The 20,051-nt window shown below is 36.1% G+C and overlaps 1 protein-coding gene across 2 annotated transcripts in view; it reads right to left on the bottom strand.

Annotated features, from left to right (window-relative positions):
• The window catches only part of nbas (NBAS subunit of NRZ tethering complex), a 256,303-nt gene that overhangs the window by 2,626 nt on the left and 233,626 nt on the right, over window positions 1–20,051 (bottom strand). For both annotated transcript variants that reach the window (XM_056269320.1, XM_056269321.1), the window contains exons 50-51: window positions 14,343–14,487; window positions 14,091–14,219 (exon numbers count right to left, since the gene is read on the bottom strand). In XM_056269320.1, the coding sequence (XP_056125295.1) occupies window positions 14,091–14,219; window positions 14,343–14,487 (274 nt within the window). The remainder of the gene's footprint in view (window positions 1–14,090; window positions 14,220–14,342; window positions 14,488–20,051) is intronic.

Raw genomic sequence — 20,051 nt, 5'->3', positions numbered from 1 at the left:
AGAGAGAAAGAGAGAAGGTAGGTAATCAGAGCTGTTGGAGGGATATGGACACTACAATTACACACAATATATTTGATCCATTCACACCTGGTTATCATCTGTGTGTGTTTCTGTGAGAAACCAGTCCACTTTCATTATTAACTATGGGATACATGAAGCGCATTACACTGGTCAGATATTTAAAAGCTGCTTTTAATCATTCATGTGTGTGTGATGGATGATTCATGAGGCATGGGTGATTGACCCTGTTCAAAATGATCTACAACTGTCCTCGTATCACTCCATTGTTGTAGCCGAGTCCAGTCGATTCGAGTCTAAGTGAAGACCCAGAGCAGTGACTCAGAGTCAGGGTCCAAATGCTCCCAATTCCAAGACAACACCAACACTATGAAAACACAATTTCCATGGTTATAGTCTTGACCCTCTTGTGGTCTCTCTTCACTCATAATAAAATAATTTCAAATCAAATCAATGTTTCAGGTCTCTTTATTTATTTACTGGCTTTGCGGTTGCTTTAATTTTTGACAATGACTGATTATTCATATCCATTACCTATATTGTACAGCATTAGAAAGATGTGTGACTCCCTCATGAACACAATTTTCGGAAAAACTATTCAGAATGGATATAGTAATATTTTGAATATCATTTTAATAGAGACTATATATCCGAAAGTAAAACCGCTTTGAGGGCCATACTTGAGCTATTATTACTGGTCCTTTTATTAGCACAAGTAAATGAGTTTGAAATGAGCATCATCTGGAGAGAGTGAATTACACAGACATGGTTAACGTTGGCAAGCAAGCTTCTCGGAACAGTCCGTAAGACTTCTGCCGCACAAAGGATCTGCACTGGTTTATCATCCAAAACACACAGCCTTAAACAACAAGCAATAGAGCTGCAAGACAACTCATATGGCTCACTTTATTCAGACTCAAAGGTGCATTTTACCCAGAGTGCAACATGTTGAGACCACAGCAATGAAAAGAACCTTCTAATGCATAATCAGCTAGAGTATGTCAATTTATCATTTTTGACATATTTAGTCTTATTTTGACCCCTTTTTGTTGTGTATGTGAGGGTGAAATTCTCCTCCACCCCCTCAAAGCCTCATGCAGCTTTTCACTCTTATTTCTTCTTTCCAGCCATGATGTCTGTGTAGAGCCGTCAGAGACAGCACAGACGGAGCTAAAAGGTCGAAGAACAGCAAGTGCAGTGAGTGTGAGAGAGGGAGAGAGTGAAAAACAGAGAGAAAGAGTGTGTTGGAGAAATTGAGAGAGGATGAAAGAAGGAGGGAGGGAGGAAAATAAGAGGATGAAGGAAAAAAAAAAGAAGAGCGTGGAGAGAGTCGGAGCTAAAATGTCGAGCGCTGAACTGTGAAGAAAGATCGGCCAGCTGTAGAAACCACTTCATAAAGAGGGAGAGAAACAAAGAGAGAAAGAAAAACAGCATGACGGGGGAGAGAGAGAAAGAGAGAGAGAGCTGGCACAGCTATGATAAAAATGATGTGGCTTGTGAAAAATCATTAGAATTTTTCATCATTCGAAAGGAATGAAGATGTGAATATGAGAGAGCAGTAATGTGCTGTTAAGATATTCTACTCATCACCTCCTTCCAACAGATAGACTAGAGCAATCCCTCGTTCTCCTTGATTGGAACTCCATTTCTGATCATTGCAAGGTGAAAAATGAGAGAGAGAGAGAGAGAGAGAGAGAGACTCTCTCTCCGTATTTAAAGTCTCATATACCGTATTTTCAAGATATGTCAAAATTCCATTGAGATAAAAAAAACAGATAAGTTGTAAAATACCGGTAAATAAAACAAAACGTTTACAAATATTCTAAGCACTACATGTATTTTAGTTGCCCTCACTACACAAATTCATTTAAATTTAATCATACACAGAACAAGAATGAAAATTGCAAATATAAAAGCATTCTTTATAAGCAACATTTATTATAAACAACAAGCCTAAACGAATTTTAACTCAATTACCGGAGTGCTGTAAATGTGCTATACAAACAAAGTTGATGTGCCTTATTTTGGAGAAAAAACACTTATCGTTTTAAAATTGAATGTGAGGAGAGATACAACCTGAAACACACAAGATAAAACACTTATGTACGAACACACAGACCACTAATGAGTAATTTTCCAATGTTGACCAATATTTTCCATTGTTTACCAAATTCAAAAACAAAGATAATTAATGATCTCTGTTGTTTTGACAAGTATATATTTGATCTGCAGTTTTCTACTTTAGGAGGAAGGAATGAAGTGACAAAGGAATAAATTAATTAAAGGAGGAAGTAAGGAAAGAAAGAAGGAAGTTATATACGGGATGGATGGATCAATGCATGTAGGATGAACGGATGGATGACAGAATACAGGCCAGTCAGGAGTTTTTGGCATAGCAGCGAGTGAGAATGAAAAAGACAGCAGATCTGTGAAATTCCTCTCCTCAGGACAGACAAGCACAGAGAGAGACAAATGAACAGAACGAGGAGACGGCATGACAGATACAGATGGCATCAAAACGTTTACCATATTCAGCTACAGGTGTGAGACCAGACATGTATCTCCACCTTCTTTCATGGCAATTCTTCAAATATTTGGTGTTGCATTATTAATACATACTTCATGAGCAGTGCTTATTGAACCACTACAGCTGGAAACAATACAGCATTATATAGTAAACACTACATTTTTTCTTCATTTTCTTCAGTCGCCCCCCTGCATGAGGATGAGGTCCACCTGAACAAATGCCATCTTGTCACTGCCATAAACTGCAACAGTGCGGATTTCCTCAGGAGACCCTTCTCTTTGTGCTATATTAATAAATAAAATATTAATTATTATTATTATATCTAATAGAAATTCATTAAAGAATGAAGAATAACTGAATAACTATCATCATCTTCTTAATAATAATTATTTATTTTAGAATATATTTTATCTTACATTTTTACTGAAGAATGACAAATAACCGAATAATACTCATACTATTTTAATTATTATTATTAACAATAATAGTGTGTATTTTATTTAATAGAATTTCATTGAAGAATGAAGAAAAATGTAATAACGATATAATCATCATCGTTTTATTAATAATATTTTATTTATTTTATTTTAGAATATATTTTTATCTAACAATTTTATTGAAAAGAATAATAAAGAGAATAATAACACTATTTAAAAAATTAATAATAACAATAATAATAATATAGTGTAAACTGTAAATAATTAATACTAGGGATAGTTCACGCAATAGTGAAAATTATTTATATTATTTACTCACCCTCAAGTCATTCCAAACCTGTAAGGCCTTTTCTCTTTTTCAGAACACATATCAAGATAGAGGAGAAAAGAAGACTTATATAAAAAAAAAATTTAAAAAATAAAAACCTAGTGATTTATTTGTTGCAACAAAGTCAATGAGATCCAATGCTGTTTGGACACACTGTTTTTAAATTCTTCAAAATATCTCTTTCTATATATTTTCTGCAGAAGAAAGAAAGTCAAACAGGTTTGGAGCAACATTATCATTACTAGGAACTGAAATCACTAGGAAAGAAGAGCGAGCAAGTAAATTTACCTCTGCCTTTGAAAATGCCAAAAGTGAACTTGTCAAGCTGAACAAACAATATTTGATTGAGGATGAATATATTGCTGCACAACAATCAGTGGTCAAACATCAATTGCTGCCAACAAATGAAAATAAAATGGTTTGATTTTTGTTATGGGGAAATGTTCTTTAAAGGCGCCAGCGGTGAGGTTAATGAAGCGACTTTGATCACACTGGAAGTCAGAAACACATGCGCACACACACACTGCCATAAATATTTCAGACCATAATCGTATAAAATCCCAGATAAAGGTAAACCTATCGATCCAGAATAAAATGCCTGTGCTCTCTAGGGGTGTCTGTCGTTTACATCCAAGTGTGTGTGTGTGTGTAAGTCTGGTTGCATGTGTGTTAGTGGCACTGTATCTGAGCGAGATGAACCGAATAAAACCATAAACGAACACAAACATGTTTGTTTTTCTATCATACTATTGATCAAATGATATTTTCTATTCACTAACCCTACCCTCTTTTCATTAAGACATTATTTATTTGATATTTATATATTTATTTATTTATTTTATTTGTTTATTAAAGGGTTAGTTCACCCAAAAATGAAAATTATGTCATTAATGACTCACCCTCATGTCGTCCCAAGCCCGTAAGACCTCCGTTCATCTTCAGAACACAGTTTAAGATATTTTAGATTTAGTCAGAGAGCTTTCTGTCCCTCCATTGAAAATGTACGTACGGTATACTGTCCTTGTCCAGAAAGGAAATGAAGACATCATCAAAGTAGTCCATGTGACATCAGTGGGTTAGTTAGAATGTTTTGAAGCATCGAAAATACATTTTGGTCCAAAAACAACAAAAACTTCGACTTAATTCAGCATTGTATTGTCTTCCGGTTCTGTATATTCTGTACATTTTCAATGGAGGGACAGAAAGCTCTCGGACTAAATCTAAAATATCTTAAACTGTGTTCCGAAGATGAACGGAGGTCTTACGGGCTTGGAACGACATGAGGGTGAGTCATTAATGACATAATTTTCATTTTTGGGTGAACTACCCCTTTAAGGCATTTGTTGTGGGGACTGCTGGTAAGTGATTTCAGTCTTGTTTGGACATTTGGTTCACACACAAATAAAAAAAGCACATTAGCAGTCTATTTACAAATCCACATAATGTTCACTAATATCTGCTAATGCACACATGGAATGAGGGAAGAGCTTGTTGAAAATGGATGTTATTTTCTTCTTTTTGTGCTGGTTCTCAGTTGCAGTGCAGTTTTAATTTGAATAACGGAGGGTGTTTGCCATCTCATAAATGATGCATGCTTGGCTTTTCTTTTATCATTTAAATCATAAAGCTGGTTTGCATCAGGACAGAGTGGGACGAGGAGCGGGTCCAAAACACCGCTGGATCTCTGCAGTTCCGGTCTCAGAGCGGCCCTCCTGAATACACCAAGCAGTTTTATTTTTACAGAGGAGGAGGTGGAGGAGAAATATATAACCACACACTATTACCCACATATTGGAGTTCAGCAACAATCTAATAAGATGTAAATCAGAAAAGGTAAAACTGAGGGGAGGTAGAAAAGAGATTCACACTCACAGAGTGTGGATCACAGACTAAAATATATAAATAATATTTGTCCTAAAATCGCCTATTTATGAGGAGACCATCTGACAGAGATAACAATCAAGTTTATTTGGAGTTCACCTGCAGTTTAATTGACTGAGGAGTTGCGCCACAAATAATCTCTCACTTTGAAGGACCAAACTTTTTATTATTATATCACATGATATTTTAATTGGACATTAATCTAACATGAACATATGTAGCACAAGCCTTTTTTAGTGCTACCATGCACTGAGTTGCAGCTTCTTGGACTTATTTTTATTTTGCTCTCTGTGAATTACCAAGGATCAATCATTTTACAGCATTTATTAATCCAGAATGTTTATTTCTACATACACTAATACAATGTATTAGCATCTGTTGATGTATTATGAACAAACATGAATTAACAATGAACAACTGTTTCATGAATATAATGAAAAAGGTATTGTTTATTGTTAATGATACCTAATGCATTAACTAAATTTAAACAAATTCCAATTTATTCTTTCTTATTTACTTCTAATTCATATTAAAATCTCTTTACAATGGTAATGTTGCTGAAGTAAATATACTACCATTCAAAATGTTGGGGTCTGTAACATTTTGGAATGTTTTTGAAAGTCTTATATGCTTTCCAAGGCTGCATTTATTTGATCAAAAATACAGTAAAAACTGTAATATTGTGAAATATTATTACAATCATAATTTTTTTTCATTACATTTTAAAATAATTTATTCCTGATTTTTCAGCATCATTTCTCAATACTTCAGTGTCACATGATCCTTCACAAATCATTCTGATATGCTGATCTAGTGCTCAACTTTTATTATCACAGTTGAAAACAGTTGTGCTGCTTTGTATATTTGTAGAAACCGTAATGCGTTTTTTTCTAATTCTTTGATGAAACCATGATATCTTTTTTATATTCTTTGATGAATAGAAAGTTGAAAAGAACAGCATTTATTTGAAATAGAAATCTTTCATAATAATATAAGTCTTTACTGTCACTTTTTGTGCAGTAATTTATCACCTTGCTGAATAAAAATAATTTCTTTTAAAAAATAATCTTTCTGACCCCAAATTTTCGAACGGTTGTGTATATACCTTAAAAGATAAATCTTCATTTTTAAATGGATTCTTTATATTTTATCTGTCAAATATGGTAAAATCCTGTAAATGACAGAACAATGTATGGTCCAGGCAACCTGTGAATAGATAGATACAAGATATCACAATAATAGGCTACCCTTATACCCAGAGCCGGATTAACGCAAAGGCAAACTAGGCACGTGATTGGCGGGATGGGGCCCAGAAAAAAAAAAAAAAAAAAAAAAATGTACAAATGTCCTATCTACAATTTATTTCAATATTTATTAATTAACTAAAAATAGTGACGATGTTTATCTTAACCATAGACTGTTACATTACGTCACATTAACGCCAGCCCATGACTGTATATATATATATATATATATATATATATATATATATATATATATATATATATATATAAAGGCGCCAATTGTCACTCATCTGCAGTTAAACCAATTAATGTTTCCGTTTCAAAGCGGGTGCCGGCTTCTGAAAGTTTGTGTAATGGACGCATCCATCAGGTGCTGCGAAGCAAAAGCCAGAGCCTAAATAGGCACGCAAAGAAGCACAGCTCGTAATGCAGGTGTGTGAGTTGTCGTCATCTATTTTGGAGTGATTGCAATGTATTCTAAATATAAACTTGTACTGTAGATCAGCGTAATTTCTGGAAAAATCATTCACCGCTTTATTACGAGTTTAAAAGAGCGCGAGCGTCATTAACGTGCCCAGACGCGACGCTTTGAATTTGCGCGTTGGCCTACAATGAATAACATCGCGTCGGGAGCTGACTAAAAACGCTACAAAAGTAAAAGTCAAGACGTTTGTATTCAAAGTTAAAAAGCCAACACACTACAACATTTTTAAATGTTTAAAATAAAGGATCTCGGGTCTATCTTCTAAATTCTGCTGATGATTAGATTATACCCTGACATCATAGTCTACTTAGTTACGCCAATAATATCGCCAATAATATCAGTTTAGAATTTTTTTTTCTAATCAGTAGCGACCGTGTCTTCCTCTTCCACTTGATTTGTGTATAGCATATTTAAGCTAACAATGCAATGCATAATATCATATTACTTATATTAATAATATGACAATATCTGCAGTCAATACTGATTAAATGGGAGGGAAAAACCCTGCCCATACCGCAGCTATGAAAAAAATGATACAAGCACTTAGGCTATGTTCATCTCCTGAAGTAGTATTCTGGAACTGTGAATAAATTGAATATAACAGCAAAATAACAATAACATCTTCATTAAATAAAAAAGAGATTACCTTAGATAAAGTTTGATTAATATGTAGGCTTACATACAGTAGCCTACTTTTAAAAAGTCTGGACCAATTACTATTTTGAATGTTTTTGAAAGAAGTTTCTTATTCTGCTCTACAAGCCTGCATTTATTTGATAAAAAAAAAAAAAAGAATATTCAGCAAGGATGTGTTAAATATATAAAAAGTGATAGTGAAGAATCCCGAAAAAAAGTATCACAGGTTATAAAATAATTAAGCACCATTGCTAACATTTGATAATAAATCAGAATATTATAAAGTTTTCTGAGGGATCACGTGACACTAAATTCAGCTTTGCATCACAGAAATATATTTTAAAGTATAGTAAAATCATTATTTTAAATTGTAATAATATTTCACTATATATTTTTCTGTATTTTTGATCAAATAAATCCAGGCTTGATGAGCATAAGAGACTTCTTTCAAAAACATTAAAAAATAGTATTGTGTCCAAACTTATGTACTGTGTAAGTACAAATAAAATATACAACATTTAAAATTAAATGTTGTATAAATTAAAAGGTTAGGAATCATATTTGTTTCAAGAGTTTTTATTGGGGGTGCGGGGCCTCCAACATGAATATTGCCTAGGGCCTCCAAATGTCTAGAACCAGCCCTGCTTATACCTGTGCTGAGTTGACAGAATTTGCCTAAATCAATAATGACAAAAACATCGTTTTTTAAGTCAGAAATTGTTCTAAAGTAGGGGTAATGGACTGAAAACTAAAGAAATATAAAGGTGCAAGTGTTGAAGCGCCTACAATTTTCTAGCGAAATAGCTGCTGGGAGATTTTGCTGAATGTTGGCATGCCCGGAGATTGAAAGAGGAAAAGAATGACCACTTTAAAAATATTGCCTATACCAAAGTCATTTGGCAGTACTGTCGACTACTGTCCCTTTCTTTCATGTCCTCTTACTTCACATTACAGCCCATTCATTCACATTTCCTGAACTGTGATTTCTTGAAAAGACCAGGTCTATCCACACAATGGAGCGAGCCAACTCCTGCAGAGAAGAAAATGAAGGAGTGATTGTCTTAATAGTGGACTCCTTACAGCTCTAGGGTCAAACCTTCACAGTCTGACCAGTTCTGACATCCGCACTGTTGACGCTGGAGCCATGCTAATCCACACGCATTCTCACAACAATTCGCTTTGAGGCCAGCACAGAAGGTGCATAGAAACAGATTATACATGTTAGTATTCTTCTGCTTCTTATTCCTTTTTTTCTGCTTCTTCCGTTCGAGTCTATGGACGTAAAACCACTTGCGGGAAAATGATGCAGTTTGGCACACAGATCGAGAACATTAACCACAGCAAATTTGGAGTCTCTTACTCATTCTTTCTAGCGGCGCCAACTGTCCAAGGTTGCACTTACGTTTAACATAATAACTTTTAAACCATCATTTTTCATCATGAAAATGTTTTCCTACTTTTTCGAACTCGTCCTAGACGATAAGTCCTATTATCACCAAAATTGGCTCAGATCATCTGCAGACCGTGCTGGCAAATAGTTATTAAAAGCTTTTTGATAAACCCAACCGTTTTCAAAATATGCCGGAACGGATTTGAAAAAGAGCATGTCAAGATGGATGCAAGGCTATATCTCCACAACGCTTTAGCATATTGAGACACATCTTGGTACATGTCGTCACAAGCATGAGCTAAAACTCAGGCACTCAGATATGAAAAATGTATTATCGGAGTTAAAACTTATTAATTGCAGCATACTGAGTCAAATGATATCAAATTTTCTCATGTCAACCATTTTTGGCCATTGGACATTTAGAATTTTGTCATAAAATGCTTCATTGTACGAACGCATTAGCGTGTATCGTCACGAAACTCGGTATGTGTCATCAGCACCATGCCCTGAAGGTACTCAGGGCCACTTTGTGGTCAGAGATTATAATGAAATTTAAAAAAAGGCTAATAGCCATTCATACCAATTATGCCATACTTGGTCGAAATTACTGTCATACATATTGAATTTCTTTGAAAACCTGTTTTTTTTTAAACTCCTTCGAAACCGCTAGTCCAATTATTATCATTTTTTTCACCAAAATCGGCTCAGATCATATTCCGACTATGTTGGCAAAACCCAAAAATGTATTAAAAGATTGTTGATAGTACAAACCGTTCTCGAGTAACGCATCAATGAAATTGATGGCATGATGCCAAGCTGATTCTGAGGCTATATCTCTGCAACACTTTGGCATATTGAGATCAAACCTTGAATGTGTCATTGCCACCTCACACTGACCTCATGACATCAATCTGGCAACAGCGCAACCTATTGGTCAAAGGTCATAAGCAATGAAATCATATTTCAAGTGATTCTATTTATGATTTCCACCCATTTTGGCTAAAACGTTCTAAAAATGTTTAATTATTTATTGTTGCAGTTGGTCTAATGCTCCCAGCCATGCTTGCAGAACTTATGCCTTTTTTGTGCTTTGTGCCCCTTAATTATTACTTGCAGCTATATTTGAAGCTTTTGTTTTGTCAGTTAAACAGCGTTGCCTGTGCGAATGCTTTACAAGATATTTCAATAACATGACTGACATTGTTGTCACATAAACAAATAGATACATGCAGCACATGACTAGCAAAATTAATAACGGACCACTCAATTATTGAAGAAAAAATATATAATAAAACAACACAATAACCTACATAATCACTTCATAATTTCCCTCTTATTTTTGACTGTTGTTCTTAATTAAACAAAATAATCTCCATAAAAAACAACCTCATCACAGAGAATAATAAAAGCCATGCTTACTCAACATGATTTATATTCTGGAGCAATAAGTCCATTATAAAACACAAGCTTATTATGAGCGGGAACAATGCACATCAGATCGTCCAATACAAACAAAGACAGAGCGGGCGGTATGTAATTGCTCTCGGTACAGAAAGCCAATTGAATGGCACTGATGAGTCTATTCAGAAATAATTGGTGAGGAAAAAGGAATAACCGGTGGTGAGGTGTGCCCAAAGACGCCTGGAGAAGACTGAGCTGGAGGAGTCAAAGATGAATGATACTTGATTACTTTTGTGAAGATGACACATGCTGCCACTCGTTCCTGTGTAATGACATCACTGGCTGGAGGTCCTCGCTCAAACACGCACGCAACACAAGCAGGAAAGGGTTGAGAAGAATTAAGATTTTATTCAGCGAAGTTAACGTGGTTGAACATCGGCGGTGGTTTTAAGCTTGCCAGAGGAGAGCGTAAAAGATTTCAGGCAAAAACAATAATAAACAAATCTAACATAACGACAGCTGGAACTGATCTTCCGAGAATGCAGCAAAATGTCAAGCTTTCATAAGCAACAGTTTGGAAGGGGAAACGAGGACACAGTGTGTGTCCACGTGTGTGTGTGTGGAAGTTGGAGTATGGCAGAAGGGTTACTAAATAAATCAATGTCTTGAGCGTTCAGAGGGGACTGCCCATGTGAAGAAAACTCTCTCCGACTGAATCCAGATTGCGTTGATGGATTACAACATGATACACTTACTGGTTAAAATACAGATAAAAGAAATACAAATGAGATTTAGTTTGATTAATTAATTGTCATACAAATAAATGTGATTAATGGTACATTCATCAAATATTATACAAAAATTGTATAATAAAAAATATGTAATATAAGGATTTGCAAACTAATAATGCACAGAAATAGTATTATAAACAATATTTTATATAAAAAACACTTTAGTCCTAATAATATTTTAAAATAAGTAAATAAGTAATATTTTAATTCTTTGCATACATATTTTTAATATTTATTTTGGGGGACCACTTTGGTCTTAGTAATACTTTAAGTCATATTTTTCATATTTACAAATATTCAAAATATTTTTTCTTGGGAGTCTGCTTTAGTATTATCAATATTTAAAACAAAAAGTAATATTTTAAATATTTACAAATGCTTAAAATATTTCTATAAGGCCCACTTTAATCTTAGTCTTTCCATTCATACTAATGTTTTTTGGGACCCAGAAAACCTGAATATTATATTATAGTAAAATATCATTGTCGCAAAACATTATGTACTAGTAATATATATCTGTCCCAAATTCTTCACTCTGGTGCATTATTTTAAGGCAGTCCATACTATAGCAGTCAAATAATACTAAATTGTTTATAAATAAATTTAAATAATGGTAAAAAAAAGTGAAACCTTGAGTGCTATCGATTACTTCATAATGCACCACTGCACTGTAAAGAAACATAAAAAGGGCTAATTTCATTGCATTTGCAAAAAAAAAAAAATAATAATAAAAAAAAAAATCCTAAGAATATAACTGCACAATAATTGCTAACCAGCACAATAACACACACACACACCTTGTTGCCAAAAAAAGCCAACAACATACCCAAATTCACCTATTCCTTTCTTTCTGGCTTTTCACCATCTCTCTGCCAGGATTGTAGATGAAAGAACATCACCCTTGCCCCGGCCCCCGAGAGAAGGAGATTACCCTCATTTTAAGTGAGCTTCTCTCAGTTTCATGGCTTTATCTGATCTAGAGTCAGTGAGAATGTGAGCTCTAATTGATCCTTCTGAGACTCAGCTTATCCAGTCGGTTCCCTAGTCAGTTTTTGGGTTCTGATGAATTTTTAGGTGAACCCTAACAGCATCGCGGTGAGCTGTGGTGGTAGCGTAGCAGTTCAAGCTGTGCTCTATGATCAGGCTATGATAAGGGACCTTGTTAAAAACAAACTTCCGTCACTCATTCTGAACAGTGAGATCCTTCCGAGAGATATGCAAGTGCACTCAGCCACAAGTTTTGGCAGAATTTCGCATATTTTCTGTAAATTCCATTCATTTCCTATGGGAGGTAATTTTTGACCACAAAGAGTACAATTGTGACCATTTAGTTAATTATTTTTTGGACAATTTTTGTGTTCGCATAGCCAGTGCCACAAAAGTCAACAAATTTCATACCATTCCAATAAAGTTATAATTTTTAAATATTCAAAATGTATTTTTTTCTTCTGTCAAAAGTAACCAAAGAGCACCAAAGGGTTAAATGCAATAGTAACTGACCTGGCATGGTCCTCATTGTTTCATGGTGACTTGGTGGGTCAATTTGCTGAATACTTACACTTGTTGATGTGTAAATGAAGGCTATCCTTTTAAGCTCAGAAAGACTGTTTTTGCATCATACTTCTAATAAATGTCATTTTTGGTCAAATTTGATTTCTCATAATATCACCCAGAATAAAATGGTTCGTTTGATAATGGTTTCAGTTAAAGAGTGTAGTACTCCCAGCACTTTTATCATATTTAATTTAGCAGATTTTCCTTATAATTACTGCAAAAAAGAAAAGTATGCAGATTCATTGCTGAGACTTCCCACCATTGTTCAGCTGAGCAAAGCATTTAACCCTTGGCTGATACCAGGGAATTGCAGAAATTAGTGTGGAGTAAGTTGCTTTAGATTAAAAGCATGTACAAAATGCAAATTAATCAAATCAGGTTTTCGCAAGGTCTTTGGAAAGAGTCTACGTGTTTGGTTTTAATGTGTAGCCATTGCTTATCTGTCCCTCTAGCAGACCTGAGAGGATAAACGAAGTAATGGTGCTGTGAGGGCTTGGCTTTTATCTGACCTGCAGTCAGTGAGAGATAGAGGTTACGGTCAGATGCAAGCTTGCTCTGATCGCTCCTATCTGATTCACAGTCACTTCTGGTGTCAACAGTCAGTTTAGTTTAATTGAACCCACATTACTAGTGACAGCGGTGGCTGGCTGACAAGAATACACCCTTGACCGTTAGATTTGTCCTGCAACGGGTCATGAATGATCTTCTTTTTTCATTATTGCTATTAACATAGGAATAGTTAAATCATTTAACCTGGGGGTCACCTTTAGAAAATGCAGGGTGACCACGGGCCAATGAATTAAAATGGCCTGGTCAGACTTTAAAAGACTCTCCAATCTGTGAACTTCTCAACTATGTCCACTTCACTAAAACCTTTTATAATTAAATCTGATTAATGTATTGATTAATTCTATTTAAAATAGATTTACACCACACTGCAAGTGAACAATGTGGCTACATCGCTCTCATTATAATCGATACAACAGTTGTTATTGTTAATTGAAACTAAAAAAATAAATGTTGTTATGGCAACAACCTGAAATAAGTTTAAGATGAAGTACTAAAATTACAAACTAAAAATTAAATAAAAATAGTTACATAGTAATATATATATTTTAAATTCATAAAATGACAAACTTAAACTAAACTAAACTAATATATAAAAATAAAAGCTAATACAAAATATAAGAACTATAACAGCCTCAGTTGATTAAAACAGGGTTCCGTTTTAACTGGTAAGAGTGTGAAAGTCACAACGCCATGGTTTAGATTCCCAGAAAACAGGAAAATATATGAAGCTATTCTATAGAATTCTCAAAAAAAGTCCACATTGTGGTTCCTGGGCCATCTACAACATTGTGGAGCCTACGAGAGAGAACACAGTCAGAATGAGACTTACATCAGTGATGTTTTTGATCTGATCCTGGGTCAGTTTGCGCAGATGCTCATCCTTGCTTTCGGTCATCAACTTCAGAGCAGGCAGCTTTAGACCGGCATCCAACAACAGAGAGCAAATGTTCCCAATGCACTAAAAGAGAATGGAAGTGAAGTGTGAATGTCACACCTCAACATAGCAGAGCCAAACTCACTAACACTGACAGGAAAAGCACATGCCGTCAATGTTTGGTGACGATGACACTCACAGTCTTACCTGTGGGCTAAGTTTATGTTTTGTCGGGTAAAGAGAGCGGCACATGGTTAGAACCTCATTCCCGATGTTGATTTGGGAAAAGCTGGAGGAGTGTGTAAGCAGGGCGGACGTGAGACACACCCAGGGGTTCTGCTCTGTCTCAAGCCTGTGTAGAGAGAAACAAATGTGTTTAAAGGTGTTCAGAAGACCACACACACACACACACACACACACACAGGCAATGACATGGAAAGCGAATCATGAAAGTTCATGCGGTACCGTGAAACTTTTAATAGAAAAGGATCTGTATAATGAAAAAGAAATCCAATCATAATTATCATGGCATATTACATGCGTGCAGCTATAAAACAGCGCATATGCTTATCTCCTGACTTCTTATGAGAGATGAGAGGAGCTTTCTAACAAACTCCACTGCCGACTGAGATAAACACACATAATCATAATCAATCGCACACACACTAATTCATCTTATAATTGAAGTTGGCCTTCCATACACAGAATGCTTTCCACAGTTATTGTAGATAATAACAAAATCCACAGTTACAGTGACAATGAGGAACCTGGAAACCTAAATTACATCCATTACAGTAGTTAACAGATACATGGATTGGTCATGAAAACTTCCTTAAAGGGATAGTTCACTTTGAAATTAATTTTTGGTATGTTTTAGCTTACCTCAAGGGCATCCAAGATGTAGGTGTCTTTGTTTCCGCAGTAGTTTCAATTTTGATATTTTTAGGTCAAACCGTTCTTGTCTGTCAGTCATATAATGCAGGTCTATGGTCACCACCTCAAAGAGCATGCACAGAGAAGTCCAAATTAAACACGATTTAATGACTCGTAAATGTAAGTACACATTGATGGCCTAAGACACGAAACGAGTGGTTTGTGTGAGAAAACGAACAGTATTTATATCGTTTTTACCTCTTGTAACCACAGTCACGTCCAAGTGATCTGAGGTCGCGGGTGCTTCGGTCTGCGCAAGCGCCGGAAGTGATCTCTCGCGCGTGTACGTCACTCATTGTTTACACAGAGATTTCGGAAGTGTTACCTTTCACTGTGAAGATCTAAACGTATTTAGATATACAGGAAATCGCAATGGAAGACGATTTCGATATATATCAACAGACAACGTTGAATTTTTTTCGCAACCGCGCGAGAGATCACTTCCGGCGCTTACCGAAGCGCCAGCACCCTCAGATCACTTGGACGTGGCTGTGGTTACAAGGTAAAAACGATATAAATACTGTTCGTTTTCTCACACAAACCGCTCGTTTCGTGTCTTAAAGGAACACTCCGACTTTTTGGGACTTTAGCCTATTCACCTTATCCCCCAGAGTTAGAAAAGTCCATACATACCTTTTTCATCTCCGTGCGTGCTATAAGTCTGTTTGACGCACCCACCGCTAGCCTAGCTTAGCACAAAGACTGGATGTAAATGGTTGCAGCTAGCATACTAATCCAAATAAGTGACAAAATAACGCAAACATGTTTCTATTTACATGTTGTGATTTGTATAGTCACAGAGTGTACAAAAAACAAAGTCACGAGACACAGACATATTTTAACCGTATAAATACTGGGAACTATATTCTCTGAAGGCGACTATATTCTCTGAAGGCGAAGCACTGCTACTTGGGCGGAGTGATAACCGCAGCACCTGAGACGCGCCGTGGTGAGGAGCAGAGAGAGCGTCTCAGGTGCTGCGGTTATCACTCCGCCCAAGTAGCAGTGCTTCGCGTTCAGAGAATATAGTTCCCAGTATTTATACGGTTAAAATATGTCTGTCTCATGTGACTTTGTTTTTTGTGCACTCTGTGACTATACAAATCACAACATGTAAATAGGAAAATGTTTGCGCTATTTTGTCACTTATTGGATTAGTATGCTAGCTGCAACCATTTACATCCAGTCTTTGTGCTAAGCTAGGCTAGCGGTGGGTGCGTCAGATAGAGTTACAGCACGCACGGAGATGAAAAAGGTATGTATGGACTTATCTAACTCTGGGGGATAAAGTGAATAGGCTAAAGTTTCAAAAAGTCGGAGTGTTCCTTTAAGGCCTGTTCACACCAGGACAAATTTCGCGTGCGATATTCGCCGGCGTTTAACGCCTCGTGACTAAACAAAGGGCGCCAATGTGAGTGTGCACACCGACACGAAAAACGCCACGCGTAAAAGCGTCATTTTTTAAAAAACGCCTCGGGTTCGTTTTTTTTAGTTTGACGCGCCGCGTCAAAAACTATCCGACCAATGAGATTGGCGCTTTTGCTCACGTGTCTGGAGCTTCTGAAGTTACAGTAAAACACATCTTGGGGGCGCTCAAACACAAAACGGTCTTGCCGAGCACACATGCGTAACGGCGAAGAAGATATACGCCAAGTAGCGTCTACACTGCCGGGAAGAAATAAGACGAGGAAGATGCAAGGCAAGATGAATGTAGAGCTGCTGGTCTCGTTGGTGTCGGAACATTAATAACTATATGACAAACGTGACAGCGACTACAAAAATCTTGATAAAAGAGAACTGTTATGGAGTGGTATTGCAGAGCAAATGGGCGCCATCTAATGTCAGGGAATGAATTTGCATGTTCACTCGGCTCATCGTCAGCGAAAATTGCTTGGGTGTGAACACAAAAAACGCGTTGAAAAACGCTGCCGAATAACGCGCGCAGATATTCGTCCCGGTGTGTACGAGCCTTTAGGCCATCAATGTGTACTTACATTTACGAGTCATTAAATCATGTTTAATTTGGACTTCTCTGTGCATGCTCTTTGAGGTGGTGACCATAGACCTGCATTATATGACTGACAGACAGGAACGGTTTGACCTAAAAATATCAAAATTGAAACTACTGCGGAAACAAAGACACCTACATCTTGGATGCTCTTGAGGTAAGCTAAAACATACCAAAAATTAATTTCAAAGTGAACTATCCCTTTAAATGAACATTTCATTAAAAAATGCAAAATTTCCATTTTGTTTTTAAACCCATATGCTGCCATTTTCCCCCGAGTAACACAAAAGGAGAATTTTGAAGAATCCTCACATAGATCTTCTCTATAAAACAACGATTTTAACTATAAAAGCACAATAAAAGGTGCCATAAAATGGTCTATATAACTCATGCAGCGTATTCCATTCTTCTCAAGCCATAAAACAAAATTTAAGTTGAGCTGCCAAAGCTCTCAAATCTCACATGGCACTAGCGGATGTGGTTTTTGGTTACGAGAAATGCAAAAAGCCAATTATGTTTGATATTAGTGACATCCAATCTGTTGCCATTACCATATTTGATTTTAATGACTTAAAATCACACAAAAATATCGTATGACTTCAGAAGATTTGGATCACATCATATGAGTCATATAGACCACTTTTTTGTCATTTTTTTGGAACTCAACAGCTCGTGGTCACTGAAAAAAAAAAGAAATTAGATGATTTGACAAAATTCTTTTATATTTCATGGAAAAACAGCATTCAATATGGGAACGATATTAGTGTGAGTGAATAATGACATAAATTTCAATTATTGTTTTTACTGTCTTATCTATGGATACTACATGAATATAGATGCAATCAGAACTTCAATTTGAGTTCTTGTTAAGAGAATAATTAAATGAAAAAATTATTAATGTTAGAAGTTTTCATTTAGCAGAACCTTTGCTTGCAGAGTCTTAAAGGGATAGTTCACCAAAAAATACAAATTCTGTTATGTGCTCATCCTTGTTTCGTTCTAAACCTGTATGATCTTCTGCGGAACGCAAAAAAATATATTTTGAAGATTGTTGATAACTAAACAGTTTTGGTGACCACTAATTTCCATTGTATGAACTAAAAAAAAGAATCTTCTTTCATATTTCACAGAATAAAGAACGTCATACAGGGTTGAAACAACATGAGAGTGAGTAAATTATGATATAATTTCGAGGGCTTGGAGCCAGAGGGGCGTAAGTGGCTTTTGACAAACTTTACAGAAGAGACAAAACAAAATTTTGACCACACTTCAATCACCTGTATCATTAACCTTAAACCACAAACATTGCAACCACAGGCATACTTACATGAATGAGTATTTAAGTAAAAAATGTATGGCATATTAACACAATGAACATGTTCTAAAACATTTTAAAATAAAAAAATATGTCAAAAACGTCAGATACGCCTTTTTGGCACCAAACATTTCCAAGTCTTCTATGGACATATGGGCGTATCTGCTGAACAATGCAGAAAATAATTGATCAAAAGGGGAATTGATTGAATAATTAACACTTGAATCACACTTGAACAAGTAATTATTTTTCATTTAACTCATTCATTTTTTTTTTTTTTTTTCACCTTTCCATTCTGGGCATCTGCTGAACACTACAGACTCTAATTAAAGTCACTGAACTTGCTAAACACACTTCTGATGGGCAATTCATGAGTTGTTCAATTGATTTCATTACAATTCTTTTTTTTTCAATACTCTATTCAATTGACAGTTCTCTCGTGTTCTTTTTGCTTTTTAGTTCTTTTCCCTCACCTTCCTTCCTGGAACATGAATGCCATGTGAATTAATGTAGCCTTGGCCAGAATTTCTTAACCTTTTACGTTGGTTTCTTTTCCAATTTTCAACATCTCTCTGTCTTTTTCTTCCTTTTTTTGGTGTGTTGGCATCCTCTTCCTGGCCACTTTCAACCCCTCCCTCCTAAACAGGCTCAATGTCTACTGTCTCAGTCCCTCGATCTTCTTCTGTCTCCCTCATCAATTGCATGATCTGTGTCCCTGCCTGTCTCTCTTTCCCCATCTTCTGCTGTCTCCATGTGTCCCTCATCTCTCTCCCTCATCTCATGCTGTGTCCCTAAATTATATAATTAATATTTATTAATATCCTACATGAATGCCCTGATACTAATAATTCGGGGTAAGGATTAGATAAGGTAATGTTCTAACTTATTTTCTATGCAATTCAGAACTCACTTCCTCCATCTGTCTCCATGTGTCCCTCAAGTTGATCTCTCTTCCTCACCTCATGTGGCTGTGTCCCTTAATGATTAACACATTAATATTTATTAATATAATATCCTACATGAGTGCCCTGAATCTATTAGTTCAAGGCTAGGGTAAAGTAGATTATGAAAAAGTTCAAAAGAATATTCTCTGTCAGAACACAGGCACAGTTAGCCAGATCAGACCAAACCAATGGGATTAACGTTAGCCATGCTAGGCTAGGCTAACAAGGTAAGGCTCTCAAGGCATGATTATGTCTTACTGTCATCACTCTTGTGAGGAAATGCATTCAAACAACTCTGACTCATCTTCAACTTCTTCAATATACACTCACCTAAAGGATTATTAGGAACACCATACTAACACTGTGTTTGACCCCCTTTCGCCTTCAGAACTGCCTTAATTCTACGTGGCATTGATTCAACAAGGTGCTGAAAGCATTCTTTAGAAATGTTGGCCCATATTGATAGGATAGCATCTTGCAGTTGATGGAGATTTGTGGGATGCACATCCAGGGCACGAAGCTCCCGTTCCACCACATCCCAAAGATGCTCTATTGGGTTGAGATCTGGTGACTGTGGAGGCCATTTTAGTACAGTGAACTCATTGTCATGTTCAAGAAACCAATTTGAAATGATTCGAGCTTTGTGACATGGTGCATTATCCTGCTGGAAGTAGCCATCAGAGGATGGGGACATGGTGGCCATAAAGGGATGGACA

The sequence above is a fragment of the Rhinichthys klamathensis genome, unplaced genomic scaffold (genome assembly GCF_029890125.1).
Source record: "Rhinichthys klamathensis goyatoka isolate OS25496 unplaced genomic scaffold, OSU_Roscu_1.1 h1tg000281l_1, whole genome shotgun sequence".
In the NCBI taxonomy this organism is placed as follows: domain Eukaryota; kingdom Metazoa; phylum Chordata; class Actinopteri; order Cypriniformes; family Leuciscidae; genus Rhinichthys; species Rhinichthys klamathensis.
The sequence above is the reverse complement of the archived record's forward strand: the minus strand, read 5'-3'. Positions and strand labels throughout refer to the sequence as shown.